The 13,205-nt window shown below is 34.3% G+C and overlaps 2 protein-coding genes across 3 annotated transcripts in view; one reads left to right on the top strand and one right to left on the bottom strand.

Moving 5' to 3' along the window:
* The window catches only part of LOC101889753 (F-box/LRR-repeat protein 7), a 109,571-nt gene that overhangs the window by 77,725 nt on the left and 18,641 nt on the right, over positions 1-13,205 (top strand). The window lies entirely within an intron of this gene.
* On the bottom strand, positions 7,097-8,956 carry LOC101889925 (micronuclear linker histone polyprotein-like). The gene is made up of 2 exons (XM_011294249.1): positions 8,812-8,956; positions 7,097-8,664 (listed from the first exon to the last, which is right to left on the bottom strand). Exons 1-2 carry the CDS (start codon positions 8,954-8,956, stop codon positions 7,097-7,099), a joined length of 1,713 nt encoding a protein of 570 aa, XP_011292551.1.

Below are 13,205 nucleotides of genomic sequence, written 5' to 3' on the forward strand. Positions count from 1 at the left end.
TTGGAAAGCAAGGTTGGCACTAAAAAATACCAAAGTGTCGATCACTTCAAGCAAGCGCTTTCCCGGGAATGGGTCAAAATACCGCAGAGCAAAATTCGGGCGGCGTGTGACTGTTTCATTGGCCGTTTGAAGACCATAATTCGAACAAATCTAAACTTATTCTAAAATTTGATGCTACTTCCGACATTTTTTGCTTTCATTCAATTAAACTTAAAAAAAATGTAAAATTTAAAAATTATGGCATTTGACTTTATTGCAGTTTTTTCATCACACCTTGTACAAAATTTTTTGCTAACGCAAGATCTGTTGCGAGGATGACATATATCAGCGAAGCCTTTCTGGTACCTCACCCACAACGGATCACAATTTTCAATACTTTTATTTGTCATAACGTGCGGAAAAAGTCAGCGATTCTTCGCAACTTCCTATATCTAAACATTTCTCTCAACCAGAAACCTGAAATGAGTTTGAATTTATGATTTGGCGCAAAATCGAGAATTCTTTCAAGAACCATCTGAGACTCAAACCGGGATTTTAAAGATTTTTTAAGATCTTTTAAATGCCTTGTGGATTTTTTGTTAGAATTTTTTAAAAATAATTAATGTATTATTTTGAATTAAAAAAATAAGGGGCTATGTGAAGATCATAAAATATAATATAAGTTATATTTGAACATTTTATGAAAATTTTTGAGGTCAAATTTAAATTTTTTATTATAAGTGCTCTTAAAATACTTATAATTGTTAAAACCTATCCAAATCCCGAAAAAGCCCAATTTCTTTGCCTAAAATTGTTGCTCCTTTGTGTTTAACATAAATAAAACAAAAGACTTTAGACACAAACATCGTATATTCCCCTACTTCCAGAAAAGATAACTTATCTGCAGGGCAATTGTGGATATTTAAAAAATAATATTTTAATGAATTATCTGGGGGTCCAACGTTGATTTGGTTGAGCACTCATTTAAAAAGAAGCTTTCAAGGAACTATCTTAGCTCCCAAAGAACTTTTATTGACATTTTTAAGGCAACGTTAGATGTGTCGAAGATCTCTCAAATTGTTATGATTAATAAAATTCATTAAAAAATAGTAATCAATTTCCCTGCTTTTACGTTTTTCTCAAAAATTCCATTAAGCTTACCCCAACTAAAAAAAAACTTAAGACACAAACGTCGTGTTTTTTTTTCCACCATCTAGAAAAGGAAACTTAGTTGCAGGGCCATCGTAGATTTTTTTAATAATACAATTTCCATGGATTATTTGGTCGTCCAACGTGGATTGGCTTGAGCATTTTTTTTTTTTTTTTGATAAATAGATTTCAAGGGACTCTCTGAGCTTTTATTGAAAATTTTGGGGTAACCTTAGATAGTTCAAAGATCTCTTAAAATATTTGTATTTATTACAATCCATTTTAAAATGATGCAAAAAACAAATTTCCTTCCTCTTTAGTTTTTTACTCAAAAATTCCCTTTGAGCCTTGCCCAGCTAAAACAAAAGACTTAAGACACAAACGTTATGTTGTCCTCCCAATTTCTAGACATCCTTTAAAGAAAACTATTTTTAATGTCATTGACTGTTTTGTGGTACTATAAGAGAACCCTAAGTGGATTTTGGGATTAAAATTGTATTTTTTGGGGGATTTTTTTGAAAACAGTTTTTCAGGGACTGTCTGGATGCCCTACATGTATTTTTAAGGTTGTTGAGGGATTTTTAAAATAACATTTTTAAAAACTATCAGAAAGTCCAACATGGTTTTTTACAATAACAAAGACCTCTCCAATTTTTATACCTAATAAAATTCATTTAAAAATATTGTATATTATCAATTTCCTTTCTCATTAGTTTTTCTCACAAAATCCCTTTGAGCCTAACCCAACTAAAACAAAAGACTTAAGACACAAACGTCATGTTTTTCCTCCAGTCAAGCTTTTAAGAAAACTATTTTCATCTTCTCAGAAGCTAATGCTATTTATTACTTTCACAATAAACTATTTAAAGCAAGTGGACATAGGGTCGGTCTCTTGTTGCTCCCCACCTCTCCATCTGTCATTCCACAACAAGTGTGTGAGCGGCTTTATGTTTGCCTGTGTGCGTCATAGTCCCCATAACTTTATTTTAAAAAAAATTGAATGAAACGGAATGTGGCGGTAATCAATTGTCCATAACGTTATTTGTCAGTGGTATGTCTAAACGAACCTCGTCTACCCATATCATACGCAGAACGCACATTCTTGGGTTTGTGTGTGTGTGTGTTTTAGCCCAAAGGCAGTTTAAAACTTTTCGTCTGTCCGCTCGCAGAACACTTAAGCAGTGGCGGCCAAGTCTGATTGGAAGTTTGAAACAACTTGTCTTGAAGGCTTTGGCCACGATGCCATACAACAACAACAACAACAAAAAACAGGAATGTTTTGAGAAGTTTGTTTATTTTATAAATTAAAGTAAAACTTTTTTGTTGTGAATTGTTGGTGTTGTTGTTTTCGTCATTATTATGTTTATTGATTTAAGTAATGATTGTTTGTGATAGTATTGTGTTTTTTCTTCTTCCTCTTCGCCTCTATTTCCAATGAGATTAAATGTTGCCATGTGTAAAGATCAACAACAACAAAAAAAGAGATAGCGCAAAAAGAAAAACAAACTGAAAAATAATTGTCTATGAAATGAGATTTGTATTATTTGCTTGGCCAGGATTAAGTTTCGAGGGAGAGGTCTCATTTCGATTTGAATGCCACGGAATGACGTAGACACACACATATCCAAACATTGTTGTTGTTGTTGTTTTTCTAATTAATTGGATCGTTGAACTTGTAATGTGGGCGAGGAAGCTGGTGCCAGAGATAACAAGATTATCGTCTTATAGGGGCCATAATAAATCAAAACAGAAGCGGGGTTATTAAATCTGACTTGTTGTATGAGAACAAAAAAAATTCAAAAATAACGGGGATTTATACATGAGAAATGGGTTTATTTTTAGTACAAGGTAAATACAGTAAAACCTAATCAGTTGAAATTTTAGGACAAGAGAGATTTTAGGGAGAGAAATTACGACAAGAGTGCCAATAAAACTCTGAGTAAATTCTCCAAACTTTACAGTTAAATTGATATTTGATTACGATTCTACAAAATTTTAATGATTAGGGAAGGTGGAGGGATAACAAATTTATTCCATCTTTCTTTGAAGAAGAGCGGTGATTTCTTTTCATTTTATGGAAGTTGTTTTTGGTTTTTCCTTCAAAACAGCCAGATTCACCCCCATTTTTATACCCTACACCAAAAGGTGGTCAGGGTCTTATGTCTTGGTGCATTTGTTTGTAACAGGCAAAAGGAAACGAGATAGACCCATAGTTCCTTTTGCAGATCTGTAGAATCACATTCTGAGACGATTTATGCATGAACGTCCGTCCGTCTGTCCGTCTGTCCGTCGGTCTGTCTGTCCATGTATTTTTGTTAACAAATACAGTTCGCATTTATTGTCCTATCCAGATGAAATTTTCCAAACAACATTTGTTTGGCCTAAGGACGAACCCTATTGAAATAGGAGATAGTCGGAAAAAAATTAGATATAGCTCCCATATATATCTTCGTCCGATTTGCCTTTTATTGTACACCAAATGTGTAATATCAGCCCGAATAGTATGGAATTTTGCACATACAACCAAATTAGGCCTGAGAATAAGTATGCCAAATTTTATCGAAATCGGTTCAGATATAGCTATAGCTCCCATATATATTGTTCATCCGATTTCTTATTTTTGTGCTCCGCAGCCGCAGTAATATGCACTCTGTAACAACAATATTTGGGGAAATATATCAAATACAGCTCAGAAATACCTTTGCTAAATTTTATTGAGATCGGTTCAGATTTGGATATAGCTCCCATATATAACTTCGTCCGATTTACCTTTTATTGTGCACCATTCGTCTAATATTTGTCCAAATAGGATGGAATTTGGCACATACGACCGAATTGAGTCTAGAAGCTAGTATGTCAAGTTTGGTGAATATCGGTTCAGATATAGCTATAGCTCCCATATATATTGTTCATCCGATTTGTTACACACAGCCGTAATATGCACTCTGTAACAACAATAATTGGGGAAATATATCACATACAGCTCAGAAATATCTTTGCCAAATTTTATCGAGATCCGTTCCGATTTGGATATAACTCCCATATATATATCCATCCGATTTCAAATTAATTGTGCACCAAATGGGCAAAGATACAGAATTCAAAAGATACAAATGCTTCGACATATTAAGTCCTTTGAACTTTAAATTATAATTATAATCATAGCGTGCATTGTTATGCGAAGCTCTACTAAATTAACAAAGTGGTGTACGGTATCATAAAGTCGGCCCCGCCCGACTTTAAGACTTTTTTTACTGGTTTTATTTACAAATTGTTTACACCTTATATAGGAGATTCCGGAATGAGTGTACAGGGTCACAATATTAAAGGGTCACAATATTAAATACTTTTATCTGTCATAGCTTCCGAACCAGCCATTTTAAAATTTTCTAAGTGATTTAAATAACCAATATAGTCCAAACCTGGGACGTCGCAATGTTTATTAGGTCCGCTACGAAACCATGTTATTTAGATCCGATACGAAATGGGCAATATCAGCCTAATGCTTCGGAACCTACTTCATAGAGGTCCCACAATATGAATAATCATATCAGAAGTCAAAATATTTTTAAATAATAGAACTGAGGGTATACATTAGTCGCAAAACCGGCTGAAACTTTTTTAACTTGTTTTCAAAAAAAAAATGGAAACTGCCGCTGTTTTTTTTTTTTTTTTTTTTGGAAGGACTGTTATTGGTTTTCAGTTATGACTATTTGGTGGGATTATCATAGGGTCCAAACTTTAATTTTGAAAAAATTTTTAGGATAATTTAACTATTTTTAAAAACATATATTTGGAGGATTTTTCAATCGTCAAGAAAATTGTATTTTCGATGTATTTACTTTTTGCGTAACTCTCTGAGGCCCCATGGTGGTCATTTAAATAATGTTTTTATGGTCCTTCTACGGTTAAAAAGATAAAGTTGTTGAGAGCTTTTTTTCAAAAAAAAAATTTTTTTCTTGAGCAACTATCGATCTTTCCGTAGTGTATTTCTAAGATAAGTCTGCCTGAATGTTCGCCCTATCACTTGTACAGAATTTTTTGAGAGAAATTCAAGTTTTTTGAGCCTCCTAGGCAAATTTTAAAGATTATTTTTGAGAGATGATCTCAACGTCGCACATGGAGTTTTTTAATAATTTTTTGAGGTACTCAATAATCTTTTAAGAAAATTTTTCTGAGGGTCCAACATTATTTTTTTAAGAATATTTTTTATGGGTGCAATATGAAAGTTCTGAAGATTAGTTTTTGCAAAAAAAATTCGAAGATCCAAAACGGGCCTTTAAGTACATTTTCATGGACTATTTTTTAAGAATTACTGTAGGTCCCAATGTGGATTTTCAAGAAGATAATACCTGAGGACCTAACATAGATATTTTGAGATTTTTTTTAGGAATATATTTGGATCGCATACGGACCCTTATGCCATGAGTGAAAAACGTGGGTTTAAAAAAAATATTTAAAATTATTATTATTTTTTTTAGGAAAGCTTAAGAAAAATATCTGATCAAAGTTGAACTTTTTAAATATTTTTTAAAGGCCTACCTGTAAGACCATAGTTTTTTTAGTTTTTTTTTTTTTTTTTTGGGGGGGGGACAGTTTGAAGACCTAACGCATACTTTTTAGGAATATATTTTGAGGGACTGTCTGAAGATGTAACCTTATTTTTGATTATTCTGAGGGTTACTTGGAAATTTTAAGATATTTCTGAAAGACTTTTTAAGTCTATAAAAAGTGAAATCCAGTTTCAGATTAATTTTGAAATAATTTTAATGGAGCTGTTGTGACTTCTATGTTTGTAAAGAGTTCCAAATTAGATGTTTTAAGTAAATTTGTTGAGGGACCGTTGAAGAGTTCACGGACTTTCAGGAAAAGAATCAACATGGACTCTTTCAAAATATTTTGAGGTACTATTTGAGGGTCCAAAGTGGAGTTATTATGAATATTTCTATCACTATTTGAATCTATATTGTAGTATTTAAATATAAAGTTTGAGAATGTCCGACGTGTATTTTTAGAGAGTCCAAAGTGGTTTTTGAGAGACCGTCGATTTTTAAAAATACCTTTTAAGGTACCGTCTGAAAGTCCAACATCAATTTTTAGTTCCAAACGTCTTACGTGGATTTTTTAGGTAATTTTTTTGATGGATGATTTGAGGGTCTTCATAAATCCAAAGTGGAGTGGTTAAACATATTTCTATGACTACTAGAAACTTTGAGAGAACGAAATTTTTAAAAAATATCCTATATGGTACCCTCCGAAAGTCCAACTTCAATTTTTGGTTGCAAGCGTAAAACGCATTTTTATTTTTATTTATTTATTTTTTTTTTTTTTGGATAATTTTAGGGTCCTCGTGAATTGTTAGGAATATGGCAAATTGTTAGCCTATGACAAAAAATTACTTATGAATAAAAAGGTCTTCGTATAGCCCCCATATAACGGTATCTCTCTTTATTCGGTATTTTGATGATTTTAGCGACATTTTTCGCGGGAATTGTTTCAAACTTCGTACTTGAAGATCTTAATGGGTACTACAGCCTATGACAGAAAGATTACTTATGCAGGTTCAAGTCTTCGTATAGCCCCTATATAAGGGGTTTTAATTGAGGGGTATTTTTCTACGGAAAATCTCGTCGAGTTCAAGCGTAGATTTTTTTTTTTGAACATCTGATTTTTTTAAGAATATTTTTGAGAAGTTTAAAGTTGATTTTTTAATAATAGTTTAAAACCTTACTTTTTTAGAAAAAAAATATGGTCTATGAGAAGAAATAAACTCCATGGATTAGTTTTTACGAAAAACATGAGAACTCCTTGACGATTTTTATTAATATTTTAAATGTTTAAAAAAAGGAGGTTCATTGACGAATCTTATCTGATTTTCAAAAATATTTTTTAAGTAACCATAAATCTATTTCTCAATTCAACCTCCAATAATTACAAAAAATCCTTCTAAAATATTTATTTTCGAAATTTATTCACTTCCACATTGTTTTGATTTCAATTGACAGCATGGCATTTCCGTAGACAGATAAGTCATACCGCATGGTTGACAAACCAAGAGCACATGTGATTTCCTTCTCTCCACTTCGGGATTCACAATAATTTTACGACCACTGAAGGATACCTTTCTTTTTGGTTTCCGCTTCTTCTTAATGGAAGTCAATATCTCCCCTGCCTCTTCTTTAATAATTCCATCCAAATATCCTTGCAGATCATATTCCTCTCTGGCGGGTTCCTGATATTGCCAAAAGTTGCTAACCTTTACTTCCGAATTTAATTCCTCTTTAGATTCATTGGAATCCTGGGAGGTTCGTAATTTCGTTAGGCGTTTCTTTTGACGATTTTTGGAAAGCGATTTTTTGGAAGTCCCACGTCGTTTTGATTTTGAAACAGTGGAGGGAAGTGAGTGTTGCGACAGAGGTGGTTGTGGCCATTCAAATATTTTGCTGGTCGGCACCAAATCACGAATATCAATCCTTTGACCCTTCTCCGACATTTTGAGTATGTCTTCATTGATGACCGGTGTCTCACCAGGTATTACCTCAGTCATTTTATATTGACTCTTCATGCCAGCCTGCACCAGACGCTCTAATTCCTTTTCAATGACAGAAGGTGAACGTGGTTTTTGTTGATTTCTATCCCTCTCCTCCTTTTCCCGCCTGGCCCTCTCAATTGCCATGGCTTTTTCTTGTTCCATTTGATGTTGTTTTTGTTTCCTCTCCTTTTGTATGCGATCACGTATCATGCGGGATTGTGTCTTAACCAAATTCCTGAAATATTTGTCATCATATATGGAGTGTTGCTTTTTGGAGGATCCGTTTTCTGTGGGAATTTCCCCCTCATCGCCGAGATAGGAGGGTTTACTGGTACTGTGACGTGGCATTTGAAAGTAATCGGAATTTTTACCCAGCAAGTGTATGGATTTGAAAGTGTCTTTATCCAAAGGTCGTTGGAAGCTGATTTGTCGGTGTTTGCCTTTGGATTTTTTGAATTGGCGGCGCATTTCTTCAACATTGACGGTGGTTTTCCTTGGCGGACTTTGTTTGCCCAGGAGCTGTGGCTTTTTGGAAAATTTCTTACTGGACTTTAGCAGGCCTTGTGATGAGGATGTGGATGATGTTTTGGATTGTCTTTTTCCTCCAGCTTTTTCTTTCGATTTCCTCTTCGATTTTGTTAGCCTCCTCTTACCCTCCGAGGAGGAACGTGTGGAATGGGTTATTGTGGAACTGGAACTTCTTTTGTTACCTCTTAGTTTTCTCGAGATTTTAGAGGATCTTTTGGAATCTCCAATTGGCATGGGCTCTTTTCGGCCTCTGTTACGTGAGCTGAGGGTGACAGGGGATTTCTTGCCTATCAACAGATCGAAGGGTACAAATTTATCTTTTCTACTAATTTTGGCAATTTTCATGATTTTCCGATCCAGACTTGGTAGATTTTCTCCGGGACTGGGATCTGAGGAACTTTTCAAGCGCACCGACTTTTTGATTTTCCTTAATTTCAAGGAACCCGAAGAAGATTTCTTGCCCGAACTTGAGGAAACTCCAATGCCAAGATTCAAATCGCTTAGGTTTGAGGCTCTTTTTTTCAAGGAACTCTCTTGGGTTTTCAAATTTTTCTTCTTTGTTCTGTACACTTCAATGCTGGAACGCAAGTCTGTGATCTGCTTCTCTAAATTCCCTTGCCTACCTCTCGTTTGAATAATTTTACGTTGTAATTTTTTCAGAGCAGGATGCTGATTTTTTCCTCTCCTCTTGATGATCTCCTTTCTTCTTCTCTCAATTCTTAATTCCCGGTCATAAATTTTCTTATCCTCCCGACTTAAACTTGCCATTCTCCGTAACCTTCTCAAACGTTCTCTTCTCACCAAATTCCTGACATATCTCTCTCTTTTTAGACGTTTTCTTTTTCTGCTACGCCTCTCCATCATTTTCTCCAGCTCTGCCTGCAATTTCTTTCTGAGCTGCAGTTTTTTCTTCAAGGTCCTTCGACATTTTACAATTTTCTTTATGCAACGTAAACGCAATAAACGATTTCGTCTAATTTTCCTTTTGATACGTTTCAAAAGCCTCTTCCTTCCGAGTATGAAATATTCAAATTCTCTATTCTTCTCCCAAGCGATTTTCTGATCTAAGCTAAAGATTTTCTCTTTTCGTTTGGCACGATGTTGTTGAAGGGTTTTAATCGATTTAATGACATTTTTCAATTCGGCTTTTGTCATTTGGAAGAGGAAAGAATGATACAAGGAAGAGAAAAAAATAAATAATAGCAGAATAAATTTGAAAAGGGGGAACACAAATAATGCAGTGTTGGAAAACTTTAGTTCTAAACGTCACTATTGAATCACATGTGAGGATTATGTTAAGTAAAATTAGTCGAACTAAAAAATTCAGCTAAAAATACCTCAAGAGGTCTTGTGAGTCTTTCCTATGTCACATTAGATATTATAAGGTCTATAGGGACCTTGTATGAAACAAGAAAATTGGTAAAGTTATACAAGCCTTCAATAGCCTTCTAAAGCTTCTGGATTTGATCAAATTTCAGAAAAAACGCAAATACGACCTAATTCAATTTCGTCTCTGAATTATCTTTTTTTTTTTTCTTAATTAACCAGAAATCTCATGCGACTTAATTGTCTAAAACAGCTTCTTACTTTACTGAAATTTCAGCATAGGCAAGAAAATCGACAATATTCGGAAAAGACTGATCAAATTTCACTCTTTCTAAAGTAAAATAAAAGAAACATTTCCTCATAATTTTTTGAATCTTTAGAGGATCTTCTAAGCCCCTTGAAGACTTATTACAGTTTTGTAAGCAATTCAGACGTCTCAAAATACCTTTGCGGTCTCAGAATACATTCTATATTCACAGAAGATATTTATGGTTGAATGTTAAAATATCTTCCATTCGTATATTATGAAAGTTCTACAAAAGACATTAGCATCTTAAAAGTCTTTCAAAAAGTAAAAAAAAATGGCTTTTGTGGGTCACTCAAGATTGTTAGGAAACATAGAAGATCCGGGACTCCAATTCGCACTATTTTACTGGAAAGTGATAAAAATTTACTAGTGAGAGTTCTTAAAGAGTTTTATTTTTATACCCTCCATTTTGAAAAATATTACCTACTACTTTATTCGAGCGAGTTTCACTCTTTACTCGAATCGGACCTTCTGAAGAAGTATGTTCAATTTTCGATGGACTTTAAAGTCTAAGCAGAATATCTAAGTTTTTGGGGCTATTCGGAATTAGGTGTCTAAGATTATATATTCATTATGGAGTTAATGAAATGCTAGCATATTTTCATTTCAAAGAGAGGCATTTAAGGTCTCAAAGTAGCGTCTACTTCAAATCTGGTCTTTAAGGTTTCATTAAGCCTGACATTAATTCGATAGACCAGGATATTCAAGATACATCTTTAGTGTTTCCCAAGAACGTCAACGTTTTAAATGGCTTTTAGGCTTTATAAACCCTTACAGTACTTCGAAAAGCCCTCATAGATCTTAGAAAGCCTTCCAAGTACTTAAGATACGTATTGAGAGCTTTAGAGGACTTTCACGTCCCATATAACTTCATAAGGCTTCTCTCTTTTAGAAGATCCATCCAAAGAGAGAGATCCATGCAAGACTTTCGAAGGACTTTTTAAATATATTTAAGTTTTTAAGTGAACTTTTAGAGTTTTTGAAAATATTTTAGGGTCTTTGGAGGCCATCAGAGGTCTTATGAGCGAATATATGGAATTTTTTAAATATGGGAAGTAGCAATGTGTGTGATATTTTTTAAGGTAATTTCAAGAGAATCAATTTTAACAACCTTTGGAGTTCCATTAGCTCCCACCACTGTTATCTAGGATAATTAACGGGAGAATAATTAAAGAAGATCCTACGAATTTTGATTCCGCATGGTAAAAGCACTTTGCGTATTGTCGAAAATTTTTAAAATAAGAAATTTAAAGCTTTATTTGTTGAGGTGACCACAATGCATGTTTGCTTGAAATATAAGTCTTATGCCCAGCCACTTGCCAAAAAAAAATACCCACTGATGACCAAACCCATCACAAGGTTGACAGAACAAAAAGGACCTCCTCCCCCATTTTAAAGACTGTCTATGACTAACTATTTTTTTTTCTCGGTACATAGCAATTGTCATTACAATAGTGTTTTAAAATGTCCATTTTATAGCCTTGAAATATCATCCTAAGTCTCCAAATAGATTTTTTGAGCTTAGAAGATAACGTAACGTCTTGAATCAAGAAAAAATGTAAAATTAAAGTTTTTGAATCTCAGTCTCTTTCACTCTTCTTTATTTCTCTCTCTGCCTCTCTCTCTTTAAAAATATAGCTTTTACATTATTATGTTTAATATGTTAACTTTGGAAGAAATCAGTTAAAATCCACCCTTTTTATGCTCCTTTTTAGCTTACAAGATTTTCAAAACGATATGAACTAAAAACATTCACCATCATAATTTTGATTTCAATCATATGATCTTGTAAAATGAAAAACAACAATTGTTGATAAAATCGAGTGTTTTCGATAAAAAAAATAAAGAAATGAAAGCGAATAATGCGAAACGAAATGTTTAATCAACGAACGCCGTTTTTTCTTTTTTAAAAATTGTACATTTAATGATACAAAACAAAAGACTTAAGACACAAACCTATTCCATTTGCCTCATGTGAAATGAGCGCCATACTTATTGTTTGGAAGAGAGAGAGAGAGAGACAGAGTTCTCTCAATAGGAACTGTATTAAAAACTCAATTTTCTTTACGGCAAACTTTATACATATAAATTGGGACTATATAAAAATGTCTCAGGGGGTCCTAGCGAAACAGTCTGTGGTTTTAAAGCCCGTAAACGAATTTGTAAGGTCTTCTTATGTAGCAAGAGAAACTGAAGGCGATAGATGTCTTCTCTAGCTTACTAAAACGTCTAAAACATCTTCGAGAACATCGAAAGGCCTTCAAAGCTTTTAAAGGGGCAAGTGCGATATAATTATTTTATCTGAAAATATTAAACATGAATGCAATGCAGTTAATACGCCTCCTATTGCTATATTCCTTCCTTAATAAAATACCCTTTTGTATATCCTTAGACACATTCTACAAGCCTTCTACGTATAGATTAATCAACTACTAAAAAAATAGATTTTTACTTTTTTGAACAACAGTGGACAGGCCAATAATCTAGGGGGCTTCACTAGACTCTTATAAGGACCTATTTCCAATAACCGTCTATTTTTTACCAATATTTCTCCAAGGCACAGAAAATCAATATAGGGTGAGATTAAAAACCAAATTCAGACTGCTGTCATTTCTAAGCCACTCGTCCGACAGCTGTTATAATTATTCCAGTGACTGCTCTTTATATTGTTTACAACCGAACAAAAGCATTTTGGTGAGAATTTTCCGGAAAAAAATTTATTAGTGATGGAATTTTAGCGTTATAGTGCGATTTCTTTATATTTAGCTGGAAAACCCCAAAGTGGCTATCGTTAAATGTGAATAAATCTTTTTTGTCTCGTACCATCGCTCGATACCGTGATACTGAAAGCGTAGCCCGACGTCAAGGAAGTGGATGGAAGAAAGCAGCAACATCAGCAGAAATGGTTCGAAAAGTAGAGAAGCGACTTGGCCGCGACCCGCGGCGCTGTGGCCGAAAAATGGCTCGTGAGCTGAACATATCGCAATATTCCATTCGGCAAATATTGAAAAATGAGCTCGGGATAAAGCCATTGAAATTCCAAAAAGTGCAAGAACTTACACCGCACCAAGGAAACCCAAGAAAACAGATTCAAAAGCGCTAAAGAGTTGCTTCGCTTGGCCGAAAGTGGTGAACTGCCGAATTTGGTTTTCTCTCTCTCTCTCTCTCTCTGATGAGAAAACATTCGTTGTCCAGCACTTTGTAAACAACAACAAAACAAAATGATCCTGTTTACTTGCCAAAGAGGTCAGCTGAAAATGTGCACCTTCGGTTGGCCACCAGAGCTCAAGCGCCGGCCATTGTGATGGTGTGGGCCGTCATAACAGCCGATGGTCGCTCATATCGCAATAGTCCATTCGGCAAATATTGAAAATGAGCTCGACA

This window comes from Musca domestica, unplaced genomic scaffold, assembly GCF_030504385.1.
Source record: "Musca domestica strain aabys unplaced genomic scaffold, Musca_domestica.polishedcontigs.V.1.1 24, whole genome shotgun sequence".
Taxonomy (NCBI): domain Eukaryota; kingdom Metazoa; phylum Arthropoda; class Insecta; order Diptera; family Muscidae; genus Musca; species Musca domestica.